The sequence below is a fragment of the Eurosta solidaginis genome, chromosome 1, assembly GCF_040869045.1.
Source record: "Eurosta solidaginis isolate ZX-2024a chromosome 1, ASM4086904v1, whole genome shotgun sequence".
Lineage (NCBI taxonomy): Eukaryota > Metazoa > Arthropoda > Insecta > Diptera > Tephritidae > Eurosta > Eurosta solidaginis.
The window spans coordinates 14,014,461-14,041,211 of record NC_090319.1 but is presented as its reverse complement, the minus strand read 5'-3'; the positions used below and the strand labels follow the sequence as shown (position 1 = coordinate 14,041,211).

At 40.1% G+C, this 26,751-nt stretch overlaps 2 protein-coding genes across 2 annotated transcripts in view; both read left to right on the top strand.

Moving 5' to 3' along the window:
- The window catches only part of Nf1 (neurofibromin 1), a 226,119-nt gene extending 213,726 nt beyond the window's left edge, over positions 1-12,393 (top strand). The window contains exon 28 of the mRNA XM_067781054.1: positions 11,064-12,393. Within this exon, the coding sequence (XP_067637155.1) occupies positions 11,064-11,110 (47 nt within the window). The 3' untranslated portion in view covers positions 11,111-12,393. The remainder of the gene's footprint in view (positions 1-11,063) is intronic.
- A 6,791-nt stretch (positions 12,394-19,184) lies between these two features.
- E(spl)malpha-BFM (Enhancer of split malpha, Bearded family member) lies at positions 19,185-19,852 on the top strand. Its single transcript, XM_067763916.1, has one exon. The coding sequence runs from the start codon at positions 19,185-19,187 to the stop codon at positions 19,722-19,724; it is 540 nt and encodes a 179-aa protein (XP_067620017.1). The 3' UTR covers positions 19,725-19,852.
- Positions 19,853-26,751: the final 6,899 nt, after the last annotated feature.

The window sequence follows — 26,751 nt, the reverse complement described above, 5'->3', positions numbered from 1 at the left end:
CCATATTCTATAAACACATTCTAGGGGTACCCGGGTCCACGTTTTGGCCTATATCTCGAGACCCTAGTCACCCAGGGGTATGAAAATTACCCTCTAATAAAGCACTCATCAAAAGCTTGCATTTGATATCCACATTCTATAAACACATTCTAGAGGTACCCGGGTCAACGTTTTGGCCTATATCTCGAGACCCTAGTCACCCAGGGGTATGAAAATTATCCTCTACTAAAGCACTCATCCACAGATTTCATTTGATACCCATATTCTATAAACACATTCTAGGGGTATCCGGGTCCAGGTTTTGGCCTATATATCGAGACCCGAGTCACCCAAGGGTATGAAAATTACCCACTACTAAAGCACTCATCAACAGCCTTCATTTGATATCCATATTCTATAAACACACTCTAGGGGTAGCCGGGTCCACGTTTTGGCCTATATATCGAGACCCTAGTCACCCAGGGGTATGAAAATTACCCTCTACTAAAGCACTCATCAACAGCTTTCATTTGATATCCATATTCTATAAACACACTCTAGGGGTACCCGGGTCCACGTTTTGGCCTATATCTCGAGACCCTAGTCACCCAGTCATCTATCCCATATTTCAAGTTAGATCAAACTACACACGGGGTGCAAAAAAAATTCAAAATTGGTTCAGTAGTTTAGGAGTCCATTGGCCTCAATTGTGTGACACGTGTTTTTTATATATTATGATAATAAAAATTAATAAGCAATAAAATCATCGGCCTAAACACCCGCGCTGTTAGTTCTGCTTACTCCAAGCTGGAAAAAGAAGCGGTAAAGATGGGTTTGATGGTGAATGAGGACAAAACGAAGTACCTGCTGTCATCGAGCAAAGAGTCAGCGCATATGCGCCTTGGCAACCACGCTACTGTTGGCAGCCATAATTTCGAAATAGTAAAAGACTTCGTTTATTTGGGAACCAGCATCAACACTAGCAACAACATCAGCACTGAAATCCAGCGAAGAATCAATCTTGCCAATAAATGCTACTTTGGACTAGGTAGGCAATTGAAAAGTAAAGTCCTCTCTCGGCGAACGAAAATCATACTCTACAAGTCACTTGTCGTACCCGCTATATGGGGCAGAAGCATGGACCATGACAACAGCAGATGAAGCGGCTTTGGGAGTGTTCGAGAGAAAAGTTCTTCGAAAGATTTATGGACCTCTACGCGTTGGCGATGGCGAGTACCGAAGAAGATTTAATGATGAGCTGTACGAGCTATACGCAGACATCAACATAGTCCAGCGAATTAAAACGCAGCGGCTGCGCTGGCTAGGCCATGTTATGCGAATGAAAGATGATGCTCCGGCCAAGAAAGTGTTTCTATCGGAACCCGGCAATGGAAGCAGAGGTAGAGGGCGGCCCCCACTCCGTTGGAAGGACCAGGTGGAAAACGATTTAAACTCCCTTGGTGTGACCAATTGGCGCCGGTTGGCGGAGTGGAGGAGCGACTGGCGCGCCTTGTTGGGCGGCCATAACCGTTTAGACGGTTAAGCGCCAATTAAGTAAGTAAGTAAGTAATAAAAGACGGCAATAGAATTTGGGAAAGAAAGTTTTAGGATGATCTATTTATTTTTAATAAGGAGAGAAGCTTCCATTGAAGAATATTTGGAAATTCATGTGCTCAAGACTCAAGGGTGCCCCTTGCTATCTGAGAGATGTCTATTCAACTTCCTATGTGCATTGAGTTCTCAAGACAAATAAAGAAGGGCGGGTTAGGTTGGGCTGTGGGAGCGTGCACAGGAGGAATCCACGCTTCCGCTCAAAGGTATTGTTGTGTTCGTTTCCTTTCCAAATACCTAAACAAGGCTATAAGAACCTTAAGACCGCGCAATTATCTCATCTTGCACCTTAAAAATGAAAACATTAAGGCTGGGCTTGAGACCTCGACACAGTATCCGAATAAGTTGTATTCTAATGCATTTAAGGCAGACTCCTTGTCGACAAAGATGGTTACATTGGTCTATGAGACTGTACATACTTTCCTGAAACAGTCTGGCTCTTCCCTTTTTTGGACTGTCTGTGTCCATTCATCTGTGCACATGTCTTAGCTCTCCTTCCACACATAGTGAAACTCGTCATCCAAGTTTCGTCTAATCTTATCCAAGAGAAAATCAGCAGTACTCTATTGCGGATTGGCCTAGCAGCTCCTTACGGTAAATTGAAATCTTGAGAAGCAGATGTTTTGAGAGAGCTATCATTGCAAATTAGTTTAGGATGTGAAAGAAGCTAGCTCCTTTCCTTTCCAAATATCCAAACAAGGCTATATAAACCTCAAGACTGCACAATTATCTTGATTGGTCCCAGTGTTGGACGTATTGAAATGCCCGTCTCATTTACATTAAGATCCTAACCTTTTCTAGCCATCTCATCAGCAACTTCTTTCACTTCTAAAAATGGTAACATTAAGCCTGGGCTTGAAGGCCTCGGCACAGTATCCGAGTAAATCGAGTTGTATTCTAATGCATTTAAGATAGACCATTTGTCGACAAGGATGGTTACATTGGTTTATTAGATTGTACATACTCTCCTGAAACAGTCTAGTTGTTCTATTTTCTGAGCTCTGACTAACTCTTGAAGGCACATACCAAACCATCTCCAATGAAGACCAAAGTGGTACAAGTTATACCTCCATTCCATTATTCAATTAAAAGTAATCTTCAGCGCGTAATCTGAACTGTGCAATACTCCTTAGGTCTCCAAAAGAGACCGAAGTTTATACTTAATAGCTTTGGCCGTGGTATTACACTTTGAACGAATAATTCAAATGTTAGTTACAAAAAGATGGCGAAAGTCCTAGAATTATCCAGATGCACAGTTAAAGAATAATCCCTAATTCAGAAAACCCGATCCATGTCAACAGGAAATGTTGCCAAATAGCCAAAACCATACATGTACCAGTCACACGAATTCAGCGGGGAAGTGGTATTAAAACGTACAAAAAAAAGTTCCAAAACGTAGTGAAAAATAGACGCCAAAAAGCATTTTCCTACACGTAAGCTCTATTATGAAACCAAATATGTTCGTTTGATTGTGGACGGCGGAAAGTATTTGAAAATGGACCTAAGAACGTAGTCAAAATCCCAGTCTCCGTGCTCGGTACGTATTTTAGCGAGAAATTCGCTTCGTTCCAAAATATCGCCTGGCGCGAGAGAGGGGAGAGACGTCTTTAAAACTTTCGATTCATATTAAAAACTTATCGCACTAGTTCACCATATGTGCAACGTTTCACTTTAGTAATGTCCTTCAGATTTGCCGATAGTAGCAAGCAGGTGATGCACAACCCCAAAATATTTATCCTAGTACCTATGCTTTCCAGAATTTGTAGTTAATAATAATATTTAATTGGCAGTTATAAAATATTCAATACAATTTAATGACAGATTGCATGACAAGCTCGAAAAGCTCCATCACTTTAACGGAGCTATGTAATTAGGCAGCAAATGTACATACAATTTAGATTGAGAATGCATTAAAGGGTGGATCGAAGCGATAAACTATTCAGATAAGCATATGTATGAAATATGTGATTAACAACAACAAAAAAACATAAAATTAAAAATGTGTTTATAATGAACTTGAATAAAATGCGTAGCACGGGAAGCTGCAGAAGTAATATCCTCTTAACTTGACAGGTGGTTTGGAATGAGATAAATAAATTTTGCGTGATTGGATGTGGATGAGGATTATAGCTATGAACATTTAGATGTTATTCAATACATACACATACACACAAATGAGTGTGTGCTAAGGTATGTAAATAAGAATGATCGCGCTCAAGAGGCAAATTAATGGGTAGGAAGCGAATAAATGAAATAATATGAATGATTGGCGTGTCCATAAAAGCAATGAAGCTCAAGTTACTGCTTAATTTTTTTGTCAAGTAGATAAGCAGATTTCGAATTATGCAACTGTGAGCTCGCTAATGATTGTGATGTTCTTATAGGTGTGTGGTCAGAAAGGTTGTTCTAAAGGAATAGGTTAAGGATAAAGATAATGATAAAGGTAAGGATAAGGATAAGAATAATGATAAGGATAAGGATGAGGGTAAGGATAAGGAGGGGATAAAGATAAGGATAAGGATAAGGGTAAGGATAAGAATAAGGATAACGATAACGATAAGGATAAGGATAAGAATAAGGATAAGGATAAGAATAAGGATAAGGGTAAGGATAAAGGTAAGGGTAAGGATAGGGATAAGGATAAGGATTTTTTTTCCTTAGGTCTCTGCACGCTAGCCGCGCTTCGAGAAAATGTATTATTTCTTTTCTTGTATCTTTTCATGTACATAATTTGAATTTAAAATTATTATAACTTAATATATACATAAGGATAAGGATAAGGATAAGGATAAGGTTATGGATACGTCTAAGGATTAAGATAGGGATTACGATTAGAATAAGGATAAGATTAAGAATAAAGATAATAATATGTATGAGGATGAAGAAATGATAAGGAGAAGTGTAATTATAAAGATATGGATTATGATAAGGATAAGGATAGGATTAAGGATAAGGATAAGGATAAGTATAAGTATAAGTATAAGTATAAGTATAAGTATAAGTATAAGTATAAGTATAAGTATACGTGTAAGTATAAGTATAAGTATAAGTATAGGTATAAGTATAAGTCATCGAGTCGGCCCTAGAGGTAAAGAATTTAGAACATAAATTGCGTGCAAGCGAATGCGCCAAGGATAGAAGTCCATCACCCCAGGAAAGCGACCGAGGAATAATTCGTACTCGACCAAGGAGAACAACGTGGTAAAACCCACTACTACACTAAAAGATGTCTTACCAGGGCACGTGGGTGGTCACAAACGACGGCAAGAAACGCAAGAGAAGACGGAGCGGAAAGAGGAAACTGCAGCCCAAAAGACGGGAGAGTGGCAGTTAGCCAAAAAGAAGAGCAAGAAAAAATCACTTAAGGCTAGGCCGGATGCAATCATCATTTCCAAGGCGGGGGATGCGACGTACGCCGACATATTGCGTAAAGTGAGAAGATGCGACGAATTAAAACCCCTGGGCGATGACGTCAAAACGATTAGAAGAACGGCGAAAGGAGAGCTGTTACTAGAGCTGAAAAAATCGCAAGATGGGAAAACAAGCGCGTACCAAGCAGAAATTGAAGCGGTACTAAAGGACTCGCCTAAGTTATAACAAAGTCCCAAATGGTCACGCTACAGTGCAGAGATCTCGATGAGATTACTACGCCCGAGGAGATTTGCAACGCCCTCCACCAGCAATGCAACCTCAAACTTCCAGATGTGGCTGCCATAAAAAGCATACGCACAGGGTACAGTGGCACGAAGTCGGCACTTATAAGCCTTACAGCGGATGATGCCAAGGCGGTTCTTAATATGCAAAGAATCCGGGTAGGATGGCTTTCCTGCCGAATTAGAGAGCTCAAGCTAGAAAAACGCTGTTATAGGTGCTGGGGCTACGGGCATATAGCTCAGAAATGTAAGGAGACTGTAGATAGGTCTAGCCTATGCAGGAAATGCGGCCAGGAAGGTCATAAGGCTGCAAGTTGCGAAAATGAACCAAAATGCGCGCTATGTGGGGGACAACATTCAGCAGGCAGTTTTAAATGCCCACAACGAGAGGGCAGCAAAATGACTGTCTCATGAGGGTATTGCAGCTCAATTTAAACCATTGCGAGGCAGCCCAAGAGCTATTATCCCAAACAGTCTATGAAGGAGGATATGTCATAGTGGTACTTTCTGAACAATACAAAAATCGCCAGGAGCAGGGTTGGCACTCAGTTTCAGCAGGGAAAGCCTCAATTTGGGCACCAGGGAAATTTCTCCCACAGGAATATATGACGCCAACGGTAGCAGGATTCACGTGGGCAAAAATCAACGGTATATACGTCTTCAGTTGCTATGCCCCTCCGAGCATGACCATCGCCGAGTTCGAAGACATGATATACGGGATCACCATTGAAGCACGAGGTAAACAGCCGCTTTTAGTGTGTGGAGACTTCAATGCATGGTCATCTGTGTGGGGAAGTAGACGAACCAACGAAAGAGGGAGAGTTCTTCTCGAAAGCCTTACTTCTTTGAGGCTAAAACTCCTAAATGAACTAGGGATATATACCTTCGATACAGGTACCAGACGATCCATTATAGATCTCACCTTCGCTAGCAGCGAAATAGCAAGACGAGCAAAATCGTCCATTAGCAACGTCTACACACACAGCGACCATAAAGCTATTAGCGTAGAGCTGCTCGAAACTCCACGAACGGTAGCAGCAAGACATCGACAAAGTAGGAAATGGAAACAGCATCTTTTCGACCCACAAATATTTGACATTATCTGGAAGGATGCCATAGTACGAGAATCGCATGCGGAAGACCAGTCGGTTCAAATCACTAAGTTGCTATGTATGGCATGTGATGCTGCCATGCCCAGAAGTCGCGGAAAAGCACAGCGCACTCCGGTATATTGGTGGAATGACGAAATTGCGGAAGAGCGTAGAAAATGTCACAAAGCACGAAGAATAGCGCAGAGGGCACGCTTATCACCACGATATGCGGAGTTCCACAGCACCTACGTCGCACAAAGAAAGGCACTTAAAAATGCGATAAAAAAGAGCAAGAAGTTATGCTTTAGGGAACTGCTGGATAATGTCGACCTAGATCCTTGGAGATCAGCCTACAGAACTGTGATGGCCAAAGTTAAAGGATCGATATCACAGCAACCTACGTGCCCGATACTGATGAATATTATTGTTGAAACACTTTTCCCGGCGCAAGATCGCTGGACTTATCCAAGCGAGGATCTAGAAAGTACGGAAATTCCGCAAATTACAGAGCAAGAGGTGCTGGACGCTGCAAAAAGAGTTGCTGATAACAAATCCCCAGGACCCGACGAAGTACCAAACATAGTCCTTAAAGCCGCGTTCACAACTAGGGCTACATTATTTACTGATCTTTTTAATGCCTATATGCAAAAAGGCGTGTTCCCTCGCCCGTGGAAACGAAAAAGACTTGTCCTATTGCTGAAACGTGGTAAACAGCCGGACCAACCATCCTCATATAGGCCACTTTGTGTGCTGAATTCCCTTCGGAAGATTTTCGAGCGTATAATTAGTGAGCGTCTACAGCTGACTCTAGAAAGACCAGGTGGCTTATCGAATAGTCAATATGGATTTCGCCAATCAAGATCCACCGTAGATGCAATACAAACAGTCGTCAATATAGCTAGAGAAGCTATCTCTGGAGGCCAAAATAAAAGGAAGTTCTGTGCACTGATTATGTTGGACATCAGGAATGCTTTTAACACTGCGAACTGGATGCAGATAATGGCAGCGCTGCAAAGCTTCGGCACTCCAGCTTACTTACGCAGAATAATAGGTAGCTATCTTAAAGAGAGAGTACTTCTTTTTGACACGGATCAAGGAGCAAAAGAGTACAAAATCACAGGAGGCGTCCCACAGGGATCTGTTCTCGGTCCAACGCTTTGGAATGTAATGTATGACGGGGTGCTAGATTGATCTACCAGAAAACACGCAAATTGTGGGATATGCTGATGATATTGCAGTGGTAGTAGTGGCCAAGAAACTGGATCTGCTTCAAGCATTATGTAATGACGCCGTAGCAAGAATAAAGGAATGGCTGACCAATACGGGACTGGAGTTGGCTAGCCAAAAGACGGAAGTGGTATTAGTAAGCTCCAAACGGTCGGCGAACGAGTTAGTCTTAACTGTCGGGGATCATCATATCACCTCAAAGGATTCCTTAAAATACTTAGGAGTGCGCATTGACTCTAAGTTAACTTTCAAAGAGCACTTCAGAGCGGTGGGGGAGAAAATTACCAAAGTTAATAGATCACTTATGCGAATAATGCCTAACATCGGTAGTCCGAGCGAAGCTACACGTCAGCTATTGTCCACAGTAACCAGCTCAATAATACTATACGCAGCACCAGTGTGGTATGGATCTAAACATACCCATCAAAAATATATATTAGCAGCGTACCGACTTGCTTCTTTAAGAATAGCAAGTGCTTATCGGACGGTCTCCGACCACGCGAAATGGCCGATCTGTATAACACTAATATCGAGCGACCATCTGAAGAAGACAAGAAAAGAGCAAGGACACAAACAATAGCTAAGTGGCAAGAACGGTGGGAGCCCTCGAATAAAGGGCGTTGGACTTTCACACTAGTTTGGAACGTAGCTCAATGGAATGAGCGGAAGCACGGCGAACTGAACTACCATCTCACGCAGATAATGAGTGGACATGGCGGTTTCAAAGAGTATTTATGGAAGCGTAGGATAGAGGAAGATCCTCATTGCCCAATGTGTACCACGGAGTTAGAAAACGCAGAACACGTCATGTTCCACTGCCCCCGTTTCCACGAAGAAAGACTCACCTTGCATGGAGTCTTTGGGGAGGAACCTACCACGAGAAATTTAGTATCACATATGTGCAACAGGAAAGAGTGCTGGACTGCAGTGAGCAAAATGGCATTTATAGTAATGACACATCTGATGGTCTGATGATCTGAAGATTAAGAATAAGGATAATAATAAGTATGAGGATGAAGAAATGATAAGGATAAAGATAGGGATTAGGATAGGGATAAGGATAGGAATAAAGATGAGGCTTAGGATAAGAATAAGGATCAGGATCATGATAAGAATAAGGATAAGGATAAGGATAACGATAAGGTTAAGGATAAGGAAAGGATAAGGATAGGGATAAGGATGAGGATAGGGAGAAGGAGAAGGATAAGGACAAGGATAATGATAATTGCAAGGATAACGATAAGGATAAGGCACGGTTAAGGTTAAGGAAAAGGATAAGGATAAGATGAAGAACAAGAATAAAAATAAGAATAAGGATAAGGATAATGACAAGGATTAGAATATGCAAATTGGGGAAAGCTTCAAATGGCCCAACTCCTTACAGTTTGGATACAGTGCAGAATATAACAGCGAGGCATCACCGGTACTCGTATACTGGCTGCAAGAGTTTAGAAAGCAGTGGCGCTTGCTGAACGTATGTTTAACTAATTAAAGAAGCTCGACTGTATTTCCTAGTCCAGCGCATACAGAGCGGCACATCGGCCAAACTTGTCGCGCCAGTGAGGCTAAAGCTTCTTTCAAAACTGCATCGAAACAGGTTTGTTAACAAGGTACTGTATCAATTGATCCAAGACCATCAGTGTCTGGCATATTAATTGCGATAAACTTTAATGTAAGAGTGGTGCAATGTGCTTAACCTGAGTGGGTGGAGTAGCTTAGAATATTTCCTCGGTTAGGCTTTCCTGACGTATGAGGTGTCTGAAATTCACTGACCCGAATGTTTGAGGGGTCAAAAACCCATGGAGAAGCCAATAATCGCCTAGGTAGCACTAGGCACATCCTCCACTCTCCACAGGAGGTACAGAGTATAGCAGATGCTAGTGTTCAATTCGCACCTGGGTGATATTGTGGGAATATGGCCGCAACCGCCATGCATCATTAAGTGATCGAGACAAGGAATTTTACCTTCTGAATTAAGGGAACTCCAGAATTCTGATTGCCTCCGATTTCACTCATTGTGGCATGTTTATGGCTGCGACTCAGGTAGTCGAAATAGCTAATGAAAGCCGTCTTAGAAATGTTTTAATTAGAAGCAGGCACTTACACAGAAAATGCTCATTAGTTTCCTTTGTTGTTACGTCTTTACCAACTCTGCAGTGGTCAGTATGCGGTGTACCCACTTTTTCGCATGTGTTACTAAAGCTCAATGACCGGTGCAGACCTCTTTAATTTTGTCCGTGTTTCGCCTAGATCCTCTCAGAAGACTCCCTATCCTTCTTCATTGTAGTCGGTTCGTGTAGCTCTTACTATTGCCCAGCTTGTAGTGCCCTTCCATTTTTGTTGAGCTTTGTTCACGTAAAATTTTTCAAATTCCCCCTTGGCTGCTTCTATGGGTATGCCTGCTCTGACGCTTATTTTCTTCCGCTAAACTTTTACGTTCCAGGCCATCAGCCATCTCATTTATTTCGATTCTTCTCTGCCACGGAACCCATATAGTAGATATTTCTAGAGTATCGGTTAACGCAGCTTAAATTTGCTTGCATGCCTCTACTCGCTTTGAGCAAGTATGTGCATATATGGTGCAGGTAGCTCCTTTAGTGCTGCCTGGCTGTCAGGAAAGATAGATGCCCTGCCAGTTATGTTCCACTTGAAACACATTTCAGTATGGCGGCAGTTTGTATGACGTAGAAACTTGAGTCCATACCTGCAGATTTGTATGCTGCTATTAGCTGGTTCACCTCTTCAAATCTTCTTGGAAGGATAATGTTCGCAGTGAGCGGGGATACAAGTTGTAGGCGTTGAATGTTCCCACGTAACGTACTACGTAATGCGCTTACCGAGTATCCTTACATTACCCATATTTCCTTAGCCACAGTGCGGTTTGTGTAGAGATTCACAGTACGCGCAATCTCTCGGAAGCAGGCAGGTGCGAACAATGCTCCTCATGGAACTTGGGGTTGGGGAGGGAAGGATGGCCTGAAGGTTAAATGTGGCCATATAAATCGTTCCCGAGATGGTCGGGCTAGCACCTTAATGGTGCTGTGTTACCGGAGCGTACCGGATCTGTATCCAGCAAAGGACCATCACATCGATAACACTCCCCAAAGCCTTCGGGGAGTAACCTTATCGCTACAACAAAAACAGCAACAACAACCTGCTGAGATTGTAGTTCTTACTAAGAACTTCCCACCACACTATAGAGCCATACGTCAGCACTGGTCACACAGCTGCCTCATACAGTTGTAGCACCATCTTTGGTATAGGACACCATTTCTTACGGAATCGACTTACAGCGTGGAAAGGGGTGCAGGCTTTCCGTACACGCTCTTCGATGCACGTCTAATAGAGTTTACAAACGATTGTTAGCCCTAGATACTTGGTACTATTTGACAGGGTTTACAACCGCCTTGATAATTCAAGGGCAGGTGGTCTGTACTTCGTCGTGAAGAGCAGCAGATTCATTAATCTAAATAACTTTTAATAAAAATTTTCTGGATTTCAGGGCGCACGGATATATCTGGCAATTGCTTCATGGATCTCTTGGACTGAGCAGATAGATACTTGCGAGCTATCCGTGGCTGCCAGTGAAGGTCTTGGACTTCAGTAAAGTGCAACGAAGAGCTCGGAGCTTGAACTACTAGGAGGCTAGCTTTCATCAGATGTGAAAATGACCTTCAAATTATTACACCCACTAAAAACAATATCAACGTCCTGCAAATTATAAAAAATTATAGGTGAAACAATAAATTACCTAAACGCCCAGCAAAGACGGTCTTTCCTTTAATATTTAGCTGTCTAATATAGTTACGTTTACTACGTATGCACCCTTGACTACTGTGCGTGTTGCGCATGCGTAAGCGCGCAGCCATAAATGATGGCCTAAAACATACAAATAATTAATACTCATTCGTTGGTTAATATCACACATCATATTACTACTACCAATAACTGTTACGAAGAAAAAAAATCAACAACAACAAAATTTGTTTTTATTGATAAAACGACATTTTGACATGGCATGAAGTGGCAGAGGAAGAAGAAGCACACGAGCAAAACGTAACACACGAGCACTTAAAAGCAGTCGATTGCATTTGTTAGCTGCTAAGTAATATTTTTGTTGTTGCCTCAAGTAATAACAGTAGCAGTGAAGCAAACAATTTTTTTTTATTTCCAACATGAAACATCAACCTTAAGTCTGGCAAGCGAACGTCGAACGACTCAACGCTACAAAAACATTAACAACAACGAGGCAACACCAAACAATCATGCAACCTGTCAGACACAGAGCACAACTTGCAATCCTGCAAAAGCCTGGGAAAATATTTTTCGTATACTTGCTTATCTTTGAGGGAAAAAAACGTGAAGCGTACGAGCAAAACAAAAACCACAAAATTCAATAATAAACCCTCATCACAACCAAATTACGCCAAATAATTGGTGCAAGGACTCAACGCATTCATTGTGCACCAGAATATTGTTGTTGTTGTTGCTACCGCTGTTGATTTTGCTTCACACGACAGCTCCATGCCAATAAACGTTCTTCATGCCTGCTCATTTTACAATTAACTATAAAAACCTTAAAGGATAATTTGCTTACACTCTACAATTCGCTAACGTCACGCATCCTTTTGTGATAAAAAAAAATATAAAAATAAAAAAAGGATACACCAAAGCAGCAGCAGCAACAACACTACTCCAACTTCGACAGCTCCAGCAGCAATAAAAATAAGAAATTAATAAACACAAAAAGAAGACAAAAAGCAGTCTACAAGGAAATATCATCACAATCAGAATAAAAACTACAAGCAGAAAGGAAGGAGAAGAAGCAGCCGCAACAAAAACAACACCGGCCGCCAGGATAACAAAAAACACCTTAACTGCGTGGGAATGCCAACTGAATTCGTTTTCCCACGGAAATGAAATTGAAATTTATAGAGGCAGACGCTTGTTTTGTATGGAAACGTAAATCCTGCAAGCCGATACATTTAGCAAACCTCGCATACAACCCCTATTGCATGCCATCATACAACAACGATACAACAATTTTAGTGAAATAATAAAAACATTCGCCAAAAATTATACAAAAACCTTAAAGTAATCAAATAACCGAAAATAAAGTACCAAAAAAAAAAAACTTTCCTACTTATGTGATACAGTATAAAATACACCAGCGCTGTATGCATGTAAATACACATACACACACACACAAATTTGACTCAACCTACTTAAGAAACTCCTTATCGTCAGTTAAGTGTACGAAAACCATGAGAAAATTTTATGTCGAACACCTGCCATTTTTTTCATATGGTTTTTTTGCGGCAAGCAATTCAAATATGAAGGAACTCCTGCACACATACACACATTTTTACATGCACGCAACACATACATATATACAAAGTTGGCCTGTAGTGCAGCAACACAGCGGTGTATAGCAGTTTCTAACTTAAATTTACTTCGAACTAGTTCGAAGTGGACCAAACTTGTACGAACTGGAAAAGAGAACTTGAAAAGTGACTGAAAGCATCAAAATTCTGTTCCGAAAATCAAATATTTTTAAGGTTAGCACCAGCTAGACAAAATGGATAAAATCAGGGAACGTTATTATTAGTTACGAGCCGGACCCGTGCGCACCTTGCGCAACCAATATAAAAGTCTCCTATCATATATCAACAGAAATGAGTTGTTCTATCAAGCATTTACAACTTACAGCTTGCGCTGTCATCTAGCGTATGGTAGCAACTGCCGGCAATGCAGTGCAAATATTCACAATAGTGCCATAGTACAAATAGATTTCTTTGTGTGCTCACAATCGTTTGTTTTTAACAAATTATTTTAATAAAATATAGCTAAACAAAAGCACTACGATAAAATTGCCCAAAGCTCGCTAATAGCCCGAATCTTCATCTTTACAACCAAGACTTTATTTATAGATTTAGATTTCAAATAAGAGCGAAAAAGGGACCCGTACATAAAAACAGCAATTAGTAATAATATATATGATGATGATTTTTATTTTAAAAGATTTATTTTTGATTTTTATAAAAAAAAGTTAGAGATAACTTTTAAAAGTTGACTTCTTATATAAAACTAAAATATAAAAGTTAAAAGTTGGTATTTATAAAAAAAATCAAAAATTAAATTTGAAAATTGACTCTTATTAGAAAAATCAAAAATAATAATAAAGAAAAACTTGTTTAGATTTTTGCCTATAATAAGAGACAAATAAATAACCAAAAAACGCAAGATGACGAAATACAGCACCCACCCAACATACTCGCGGTGAGAGAGTCACGCAAAATGAAAAACGGAAGGCGCCATAACCTCTGAAGAGATTTAGGGACGAGCTTCTCTTCCAAATTGCGTCGTGCTCCTTTTTAATTTTTCCTACAAATTGGCTGGAAGTAACCTACTCGTTTTATGCCAACTCGGAACGGCATCTTCAAGGCAGATGAGTTTTCACTGAGAGCTTTTCATGGCAGAAATACATTCGGAGTACTTGCCAAACACTGCCGAGAAGCGACACCGGTAATTTTTCTTCTAATTGAAACAACTTGTTTCTAAAACTTTTTGATATTGCTATGAACATGTTAAAAATTCAGCATGAAAAACCTTTCGACATCCCTAAACTCCTTAAAAAGCCCAAAGTGATCCAGAAAAAGTGCAAAATCGATCCCGAAATGGTCCTGAAATCATCCCAAATTGACCACAACATGGCCTGAAAAAAGTCATGCATTAATTCCGAAATAGTCGCAAATATAATACCGAAATGATACTTGTATAGTCCCAAAACGGTCCTGGTGTGACCTCGAAGTAATCCTTAATTAATTACCGAATTGATGGCGGAAGAATACTTGAATATTTTTGAATAGATCCCCAAATAGTAGCATAAATAGTCCTAAACTATCTGCAACAGTGCCGAACTGATCACGAAAACAATCCCAAAGTGATCCGGAATCATAATCAATAATCCTTAAATAAACACGAATTGATCCTGAAAGGATACTGGAAGAGTCCTAAATATATTCTCGCTCACACAGATACCGCAATAATCCCGAAAAAGTTCTAGTTTTCCATAAGCAGTAGCCAATCGGTCCCGAAATGGTAATGCAGTAGTCCCAAAATCACGATTCCTAAAACCATCTGGAGACTATCGTGGAAAACTCACGAAGTCATCCCGCCAAAGTTCCGAAATGATCCAGAAATCGGGGTCGTTGTCCATACGCAGACTTTTTTTTTTTACTCCAAACAATGTTGTTCTGACCATGCCTGGAACTGAAAGTTGTGCTCCCTACCCGGCATTGAAGCCGTCATTGCCCACGTTTCTTCTTACTGTTGTACGAACACTTTTTATCGACTAATTGGAGCAGCTCCTCGATCATACTAAGCTCGGTACTCTTAACGAAAAGTCGGTACTCCACGCTTAGGTCAACGTTGTTTCAATCATGATGGTAGTTGTTGTTGTTGTTGTAGCGATAAGGACACTCCCCGAAGGCCTTGGGGGTGTTATAGATGTTGATGGTCCTTTGCCGGTACGTTCCGGTACCAAGCCCGACCATCTCAGGAACGACCTTCTTGGCCATAACGCCCTCCCACCCCCTAGTTCTATGAGGAGTTCAGGGTCGCCAGAGCCTCGACTGTTAATGAAACAGTATTCGCCACGGATAGGTGAGGTTGACAATTGGGTTTGGAGAAGCTATATATTACGCTGGCAACCTGAAAGGGTTGCGCTACAGAATCCCTTGAATCCCATATTTTAGTCGCCTCTTACGACAGGCATACCTACCGCGTGTATATTCTGACCCTCTAACCCGCTGGGGGATGGTGATGGTCGTCCTTGCATTATACGATGGTTGTCCCCAGATGGCTTTACTGTGTAGACGTGCCATCATAAAAGTACTTCTTATTTGCAGAGAAGATCGACTGCATGACTAGTCACGACTAGGAAACATACTAGTTGAAAGGTAGTTTAACACTATTTAATTAGATTTCAAGGCACATGCACCCCAATACTCATTCATGAATCCTTGCAAACAACACTTGAGCGGTGTGCGTCTTATTTCAACCTCCACTATCGTATTCGATCTTCCTTGGCTACACCAAACTATACGGTTGTTGATATTTTGTTGTTATTTTTGGATAGTATTTTGTTTTTGTTTTTTCATATCCCCACTACTGTATTTTTTCCGTTTTTAAAAATTTTCCCACACTCAGTAAAAGGGGTTCCATACGATCATACTGTTTGGTTTTACAATGGGGGAGAGTGCACTAAATGGCTCTGAGCTAACCGATATCGTGCTGCCTTATATTGCGCCTTCACCCTCGGTCCTTATTAGTATGCCAATGCAAGTAGTATATCATAAAAAGAAAGGCAAAAAATATCACCACAAAGCAAGCCAAACCAACAAGAAAGACGAAGTATCAATCGACACCAGCGACAGCAGAAACCACCACCAACTTGATTGGTAGCAAAGATCACTGACTCGATCCTGCACACGCACAGTGTGATTTTCAGTTTAATTAGTTGGGCAGAATAAACTGTTAAGAGTCACACTGGTTGGGTGAAATATCATTTATAATGTAATCCAGCAAAGTTGGTAGATGTAAATGGGGCAAGCCTAAAGCCTAGTTTAAAGCTTGCTAGATTTTTGCGGAAAATCTAACAGAGCTCACGAGCTCATTTGGTGAAGGGCTCATAGTTACTTGGTAAGAGTAACTGGCCATCAATCAAACATAGACATGACGCGAGTTGAGCTCATGCCCTTTTACGCTAAGTTTGTCCAAGATTAGCGGTGATATTACCAAAGCTTCTCACAGGCTGAAAGTATCTACAGTTTTATGGCTGGTAAAGAGGTTGCGGTGACCGGCGAAATCCATTCAGTTTGTTTCAAAAAAATAAGTCCTCTGTTATTTGGACTAGATTCGGAGCGTGACGCCTGCTTAAGACTTCGGAGGGAGTTTGTGACGTCACAGCAAAAACAAGCGGACTGTTCCTAATGACCGCCTTAGTAAACCGTCGCTCCTGTAGTGGTAGAAAAGTCGTACGTCAATCTTGGTTTACCGCTTAGATAAAACGGTAGAGAGTCGAGGCAGAAGGCAGAGGTTCTTCATAAGGCTGGTCGCATCAGCGTACTATTGCAATGAGTCTGTAAACATTATAAAGCGCCAGAAGTTTATTATACAGGCCTTCTAGAGGGAGACTTATTGCTAACTTCCAGAGTGTTTGGGGGAGTTCAATACTTCGAATTCTCCGCAGCCCTTGCCGAGTGACTCAAAAATACTTAGGAAGGATAAGAGATTAGATTAACTCAGATAATACTTGTCTAGACACTCTTCCTTCATTTCCTTGTTCTTGTAGCGATTATGAGACTCCCCGGAAATTTTGGGGAGCTTTATCGATATTGATGGTTCTTGCCGGGATACTGATCCCGCACGTTCCAGAAAATATCATCATTAAGGATAAGTATCGCTGCCGCTACATGTCTTAGCCTTATGCGTGGCTTGGTTAAACGAGTAAATGCAAAGTCCCTTCCACACCCATCCTTAAAAAGGACGACCTCCGGTTGAAAGACACTACACTGCTCAGTCAGACAAGTTCTTGTTTTGCTATCGGACTTTTAACGGTTTTTAGGGTATCGGATTGTTATCACGAAATCATCGGCTTCTAATTGATTTCTTATCAACTTGTTATCGAAGTTTTACAAATGTGTCATCGACTTTATATTGAAGTTTAATCGGTATATGTTTCAGTACATACCGATACGACGTCGATAGCAAATCGATAAGACTCGGATAATAAATTGGTAATACTCCGATAAAAAATCTATAGCTTTTCTAAATAAAGTCGATAATACTTCGATATTAAATCGATAACTTTTCGATATTAATTCGATACAATTTTGATAAAAAACCATAGCAAGTCGATAGCTTTTCTCTAACAAATGGCTAACTTTTTCGCAATAAAAGTATGCTGATAGAAAATTCGTAACACTCCGATAACGAATCGATATTGTGACGAATATTATCATCACTAAGCTGACTAAATAACTAATCAACCAACAACAAAAAAATTAAAGCGAGCCACACTGGTTGAAGACATAAGATACAAGGCAACGAAGAGATACTCACAAACGCATGTAATCATCAACCGAAATCGTTACTCACACATACACACGCATATATGTATCTCAATTACCAAGCAGGAGATACAGCAGTTCTAGAAGGCGAAACGTCTAGACTTTAGTAGAAATATGCGAATGAAGCAACGGAGAGTATAAAAGCAGCGCAAGCTGAATAGTCAGTAATCAGTTTTGGTTTAAGCACGCTATTGGTTGTGAAGTATAAGTGTTATTGTGAATTACTCTCAAAGTAGTCTAATAAAGCCCATTTTGCATTATTGAATATTGGAGTTATTTATGCAACAGTTTAGCGATTCGAACGTTAGCAGAAGGTTTGGAATAAGAGGGATTTCCCAAAATTCGTTACAATATGTATAACCCTACGATAGGTTGTCCATAACTTTTTGGCAAGCTTTCAACAAACATCACATTTTATGATGGTGCATCGATAAACTTTTCGAAAACAAATCGACAATATGCCAATAACAAATCGATTGTAAATCGATAAGTTTCGACAAAGAATGGATAGCTTTTTGATAATAAATGGTTTACTTTTCGAAAACAAACCCATAGACGCTTCACCTTCTCCTGTAGACATATGTCATCGATCTGTTGTTCTGCATTCGATAATTTCAATTAACTAAGTGTGGGCCAATGTGGTGAATTCAACACTATTCAAAGTATACTAGTTTTCCATTCTATTCTACCGTAATCGATTGGTTTGCCAAAACGATGTTGTCGAAAACTTAATAAAGCTTTTAGAGCCATTGCATGGGTATCCAATTTAGCACATTTTTCTAAAAATTTCTGCATTTTGTACCACTGTATTATCAGCAACACGACTCGTACATTTGTGGCTTGCTCACCACTACCTGCCACTTGTTTATAGCCACCTCGACAATTCTTATCGGAATCCGAGTTGTTGTTAGTTGTGTGTGCAGTGACCCTCTCTTATGATATTTCCTTAATACGCATTAGCTCTTTCCCTTTTCTTCGACGACTGTGCCCCACTTGAGCTCAAGTCACAAACAACAACACTTACCACTTTACGTAGAGGGTAGATATTAGCTGGTGTTGTTGTTCCTATTTACTTTCGGTGCTGTGCGTCCGTTTATCGCTCTGCACTCTGAGTTTGTTTGTGCGAAGCGTATTGCATATCCGTAATGTACAGGCACGCATGCCCAATGCTTGGAGTTCATTGCAGCACACAAAACTGAGTTGAGCTGCTACTTGGGTTCTTCTGCGCACGTGTACTCGTATTTCTCTCGCTGTTGGTTTTGCTTGTATTTCCTTTGCTTTGACTGTACTACACACTCCCTTTCCTGAAGGAAATGTACATACGAATAGTTTTTAGTACGTCGCAACAGATTTTGCCACGGAGCTATAAAAGGTCGTTGCATTTTGTGTTAAAATCATTCTAAAATTGTACGTCAAACGTGCCACATGCACTGAGAAATATACAATAATATTATTTGAGAGTATATCAAGAAAATTAGAATTGTTTCGAAATGTGCCAACAACAAGAACAAATTGCTACAACAAAGCACGCAAGCATAAACAACACACAAATAGCTCAAAGTTCAAAACACAAATCCAGCTATAGTATTAAACGCGTCTTGCAGACACTCTTTCGCAATAAGGCACAACAACAAATGAAAAAATTGCAACGCCGTCAAAAAGTACAACAACAATGTCAACGTTTATGGAATTCCTTGGAATCGCTAGAATCACTTGAAAATTTACGCAATGCCCAAATGGAGGAACAACATTTCTATGAAGAGATTGAAGATAATTCAGCTAATGAGAAATTAGCTGAGTTGGTGTATGACGCAGCGCAAGAACAAGATATTTATGTACCGGTACGTTTTGCGCGCACCGAGGCGGGCACTTTCTTTTGGACGACCAATTTACAACCGGTGTTGAGCAGCTTTACGCCCATTGCCGCCGATGAGGATCTATTACAGCCCAGCTATTGCTATAGTAATGCACAATATCCACAAATACAATATCCGCACGCATACGAGCAGGATCGTTGGGCTCAAGCTTGAACTGGGAGTCTATGCAGCAGTGCGTTTACTTTGAAGGAAGCTTTAGAAATTTCTTTGTGATACTCGTTTGTAGCGGCTGAAGTACTCATACATATCAATGTCTAATTGTCTTAAGTAGTTGTAATTGTGTAATTTACACGTGTTAATTGTAACAAAATGCTTCCATTTTTAGTTTGTAAACAAAATACTCGAATTGTGCCTTAAGCGTGTTGTATAATTTTTTTTTTTTTTTTTTTTTTTTGTCAACTAAAACTTTTTTTTTTTCAATTTAGTTACTAAGCGAATTTGTGATAATGAATGGCTTTAATTTTTATTACTTTTATAATTTAGTTATGTATTTAAGGTAATTATGTACTTAGAAATCAAAAATACTTGTAATGTAAACACATATTTCTCTATGATTTTGATACATGAAAAAATTAAAAAAAAAAAAAACAAATTTAACTAAAAGTGTTTAAATTTACAATAGTTTGATATTTTCCTCTTTCTATATATTTTGTTTAGCTCTGGTTGTCAAGCATTTTATTGTTATCTCTCTGGGAGCTCTTGTGTTTTGCTCGAGGTTATCCGCTTATCTTATTTGTGTTGTTCGAAGTGGCTTGGATTATTTTCAATGAGATGATGTGCTTCATTATCGGATTTTGATTTAACTTATAATAACCGATAACTAATTTAAGACTCCAAATGAAGTCATACCCTAAATCAGTGAAATGAACAATTTTTTATTTTTATACTCAGTTGAGCAGAGCTCACAGAGTATATTAAGTTTGATTGGATAACGGTTGGTTGTACAGGTATAAAGGAATCGAGATAGATATAGACTTCCATATATCAAAATAATCAGGATCGAAAAAAAATTTGATTGAGCCATGTCCGTCCGTCCGTTAAACGATAACTTGAGTAAATTTTGAGGTAAATTGATGAAATTTGGTATGTAGGTTCCTGACCACTCATCTCAGAACGCTATTTAAAATGAACGAAATCGGACCATAACCACGCCCACTTTTTCGATATCGAAAATTTCGAAAAACCGAAAAAGTGCGATAATTCATTACCAAAGAAAGCTAAAACGATGAAACTTGGTAGATGGGTTTACCATATGACACAGAATAGAAAACTAGTAAAATTTTGGATAATGGGCGTGGCACCGCCCACTTTTAAAAGAAGGTAATTTAAAAATGTTGCAAGCTGTAATTTGGCAGTCGTTGAAGATATCATGATGAAATTTGGCAGGAACGTTACTCCTATTACTATATATACGCTTAATAAAAATTAGCAAAATCGGAGAAGGACCACGCCCACTTAAAAAAAAAATTTTTTTTAAGTAAAATTTTAACAAAAAATTTAATATCTTTACAGTATATAAGTAAATTATAACAACATTCAACTCCAGTAATGATATGGTGCAACAAAATACAAAAATAAAAGAAAATTTCAAAATGGGCGTGGCTCCGCCCTTTTTCATTTCATTTGTCTAGGATACTTTTAATGCCATAAGTCGAACAAAAATTTACCAATCCTTTTGAAATTTGGTAGGGCATATATATTATGACGTTAACTGTTTTCTGTGAAAATATGCGAAATCGGTTGAAGCCACGCCCAGTTTTTATACACAGTCGTCCGTCTGTCCTTCCGCATGGCCGTTAACATGATAACTTGAGCAAAAATCGACATATCCTTACTAAACTTAGTTCACGTACTTATCTGAACTCACTTTATCTTGGTATAAAAAATGAACGAAATCCGACAATGACCACGGCCACTTTTTCGATATCGAAAATTACGAAAAATGAAAAAAATGCCATAATTCTATACCAAATACGAAAAGAGGGATGAAACATGGTAATTGGATTGGTTTATTGACGCGAAATATAACTTTAGAAAAAACTTTGTAAAATGGTTGTGACACCTACCATATTAAGTAGAAGAAAATGAAAAAGCTCCGCAGGGCGAAATAAAGAACCCTTGAAATCTTGGCAGGTATTACATATATAAATAAATTAGCGGTGCCCGACGGATGATGTTCTGGGTCACCCTGGTCCACATTTTGGTCGATATCTGGAAAACGCCTTCACATATACAATTGCGATACCTCGAAAAGGCGTCCACCTATAGAACTAAGGCCCACTCCCTTTTAAAATACTCATTAACACCTTTCGTTTGATAACCATATTGTACAAACAAATTCTAGGGTCACCCCTGGTCCACCTTTATGGAGATATCTCGAAACGGCGTCCACCTATAGAACTAAGCCCCCCCCCCCCCCCCCACGACCTTTTAAAATACTCATTAACACCTTTCGTTTGATACCCATATCGTTCAAACAAATTCTAGAGTCAACCCTGATCCACCTTTATGGCGATATCCCTAAACGGCGTCCACCTATATAACTATGGCCCACTCCCTCATAAAATACTCTTTAATGCCTTTCACTTGATACGCATGTCATACAAACACATTCCAGGGTTTCCCTCGGTTCATTTGCCTACATGGTTATTTTCCCTTATGTTGTCACCATAGCTCTCAACTAAGTATGTAATGTTCGGGTACACCCGAACTTAACCTTCCTTACTTGTTATTATTACCTTTATATTAAGTCCCTTTCATGACACTTGATACTTGATACTTAGAACATAGTGGAGATCTGGGGGACATTACAATGCAAGTGAAAAAAATCCGCTAGGTGGCGCACGGATATACGAGATATACAGAAAATTAATTTTAAAATGGAAATTTTGCGATCGACTTTTAACTAACTTCTCGGTGTTCCAGAAACTTGAAACTTAGCACATAGTTTTCAAGTCAATGGCACTACAATATGTGGAAAACAAAATGCCACCAGGTGGCAGATGAATCGAGATAAACGAATATCCCTGAAAATCCCTGAAAAACGCAGGGAATCTTGCGATCGATTTTTAAGTAACTTCCCGGTGAGCTAGAGTCTTGAAAATTGGGCCGTGGGTCAGAACCCGGTGACAATGCAATATTTGATAAAAAAAAATTCGCTGGTGGCGCATGGATAGAGATATTAAGAAATTTAGTTTTGATTTGGGAATTTTTGCATCCATTTTTAACTAACTTCCCGGTGATCTAGAGATTTGAAACTTGGCGCACAGTTCGAGGCGTGGTGACAATACAATTTACAAGAAACAAAGTTCCGCTAGGTGGCGCGCTAAGTGAGATAACTACAAATCCTTGAAAAACGAGGGGAATTTTCCAATCGATTTTTGAGTAACTTCACGGTGAGCTGGAGATATGAAACTTGAGCCGTAAGTCAGAATCCGGTGACAATGCAATATTTTATCAAACAAATCCGCTAGGTGGCACATAAATCGAGATATTAAGAAAATTAATTTTAATTTGGGAATTTTGCAATCGATTTTTATCTAACTTCCTGGATATCTAGAGACTTGAAAGCTGAAATATAGTTTAAAACTCGGTGACAGTGCAATGCTTGATCAAAAAATGTGTGCTACGTAACGCACAAGTGGAACTATTTAGAAGATTAGGCCATACCTTCAATGCTAGCCTCCTGAGTATTGCAGGCGTTGTAGAATTCCACCTCGTTGAAGGCCCAACTCAATGCACGTCCTTGCATACTTTTAGGCGTACGCGGCTTTCAACACAATTCTTTTAGACTTTCAGGCGTATGCGAATTTCACCACGATTTTCAGCTGTGCAAATTAAGTAGCTGACAAACGAGGTGGAATTCTCTTGTTATGATGCGAGGTGGAATTCTGTTGTTTTCGCCAGTGTTGTCAGCGAAAATTCCACTAATTCTCTTAAATCTTGCCATTTTGAACAAATAAATAAAGATAAAAATTTTCACTTAGGAATTACTTAAATTACTAATCAAAGTTGCAATTGCCTTTTTGTAGGCAGTACTAAAAAATTGAAAAAAAAAATCGTAAAAATTTCAAGGACTACCTTTATATAAATGGACCCAAAAATAAAAGGCAATTTTTCCTTTAATACAAACATAGTCCTGTTGAGTTTTGACTAAAAAACTTTAACAATAGCTCTTGTAAAAGAATTTTGGGAATTAAAAATATATAGGTAGAGCGCGTGTTTAAATTTTATATAATCAATTAGTTAATCAGAAGTACATGGTTTGCCTTAAATTGAAAAACTGCGCTCCACCTTTATAGTTTTAAATCCCAAAATTCTTTTACAAGAGCTATTGTTAAAGTTTTTTAGTCAAAATTCAACAAGACTATGTCTGTATTAAACGAAAAATTGCCTCTATTTTTTGGCGCATTTATATAAAAGTAGTCCTTAAAATTTTTTTATGATCTTTTTATTTATTTTGCTGTGCTGTGCTTTCTCTCTGCAATTTCAAACAGTACAGTTTACGGAGAATGCACTGATACTTAGGGCTAGCAAGTTGCCGCGGACCAACCCTAATGATTGTGAAGTCTCAAGGCCAGGTTGGCACAGGGTAGGCATGGTCGGTGTTCAGCTACGGTAACATCGAGTCTGGTAAGGCGTTGTAGGGATAGACCATAAAGTTATCCAGTTCATATCTCGTTTCGTTAATACTCTAGCTCGGCATGGACTCGCTCTAGATGTCGCAAGGGTAGTAGCATTACCTACGGGATGTAGCACTGTCTTGACGAGAGATAATAACAGTCCCTCCTGGAAGGTTTTGGGAAATTTTATCGATGTTGTTGGTCCTTTGCCGAATTCAGATCTGGTACGTTCCGGTAACACGCACCATTGAGTTAGTAGCCCGCCCACATGAAATCTTCTAGGCCATCCTGCCTTCCCACTTCCTAAATCAATGAAGAACTTGGGATCGCCATAGCCTCGGCTGCTAAAGAAACAGGATTTGCGCCACGGGAAGCTGAGGTGGACAATTGGGTTGGAGAAGATATAAATTACGCTGGCAACCCCTTGAAAGGAATGCGCTACACAACCTATTGAATCAATTTTGTATTTTAGTCGCCTCCAACCATCTCGAGGGTTTATAGTGAAGTCTTATCGGTTTCTGTTCTATAACAAACTGGGTTGTCTTTTCGATTGCACGCCGATAATAAACTAGTAAGACCCTTGAAAGAACGTCGATAACTTTTTGATAGGAAATCGCTAACAAATCGATAACACGCCGACATCGAATTGGTAACACCCTGATACATTTTGAATAGAAAAACAATAGCTCTTTCGATACATTTTCGATAAACAACCGACAACTTTTCAATAAAAAAGCGAAAGCTTTACAATGACATATCGATAGCTTTTTGATAGCAAATCGATAACTTTTTTGTTAACATATCCATAGATGTTTCATAGTAAATCGACACATTTTCGATAGCAAACCGACAACTCGTCGCTAAAAAACCAACCACTCAAACTTATAAAACTTTGATAACAATTCAATAATTCCTCAATATTTCTTTGATAATACCCCAATAATTACTTACTTACTTAATTGGCGCTTAACCGTCTAAACGGTTATGGACGTCCAACAAGGCGCGCCAGTCGCTCCTTCGCTCCGCCAACCGGAGCCAATTGGTCACACCAAGGTATTTGAAATCGTTTTCCACCTGGTCCCTCCAACGGAGTGGGGCCGCCCTCTACCTCTGCTTCCATAGGCGGGTTCCGATAGAAACACCTTATTGGCCGGAGCATCATCTTTCATTCGCCTACCCAGCTCAGCCGCTGCGTTTTAATTCGCTGGACTATGTTGATGTCTGCGTATAGCTCGTACAGCTCATCATTGAATCTTCTTCGGTACTCGCCATCGCCAACGCGTAGAGGTCCATAAATCTTTCGAAGAACTTTTCTCTCGAACACTCCCAAAGACGCTTCATCTGCTGTTGTCATGGTCCATGCTTCCGCCCCATATAGCAGGATGGGATTTCAGTGCTGATGTTGTTGCTAGTGTTGATGCTGGTTCTCAAATAAACGAAGTCTTTTACTATTTCCAAATTATGGCTGTCAACAGTAGCGTGGTTGCCAAGACGCATATGCGCTGACTCTTTGCTCGATGACAGCAGGTACTTCGTTTTGTCCTCATTCACCATCAAACCATCTTTACTGCTTCTTTTTCCTGTTTGGAGTAAGCAGAACTAACATCGCGGGTGTATAGGCCGATGATATCAGTGTCATCAGCATATGCCAGTAATTGCACGCTTTTATAGAATACATATTGTTCCAGTGCGGTTAAGCTTGCAGCTAGTATAATTTTCTCCAGCATCAAATTAAAGAAATCGCACGATAGGGGGTCATCCTGCCTGAAACCTCGTTTAGTTTGGAACGGCTCGGAGAGCTCCTTCTGACGGAGCTGATGGTGTTGCTCAACGTCATTTTGCACAGCCGTATAAGTTTTGCGGGGAAACCAAATTCAGACATAGCGGCATATAGGCAGCTCCTTTTCTTGCTGTCGAAGGCGGCTTTAAAGTCGACGAAGAGGTGATGCGTGTCGATTCTCTTTTCACGGGTTTTTTCCAAGATTTGGGGCATTGTGAAAATCTGGTCGATTATAGATTTACCAGGTCTGAAGCCGCACTGATAAGGTGCAATCAGCTACTTGAAAGGACCTTATATGCGATATTAAGAAGGCTGATTCCACGATATTTGGTGCATTTTGCAGTATCCCCCTTCTTGTGGACTGGGCAAAGAACACTTAGATTCCAACCGTCGGGCATGCACTCGTCCGCCCATATTTTGCTAAGAAGCTGCTGCATGCGCCTTACCAACTCCTCGCATCCGTACTTGAATAGCTCCGCAGGCAATCCATCAGCGCCCACGGCCTTGTTGTTTTTCAATCTGGTTATTGCTATTCTAACTTCGTCATAATAGGGCGGGGGACATATATTCCGTCATCATCGATTGCGGGATCGGGTTCTTCATCTCTGCGCGGTGAATTGCTGCCTCCATTTAGGAGAGCAGAGAAGTATACCCTCCAAAATCTAAGCACTCTCTGGACACCCCAATAACGAATTGATAATTAACAGTTAGCACCGCCCTCCGCCTACCACACCGAAGATCCTGGGTTCACAACCCTGGAAAAGCAACATCAATATTT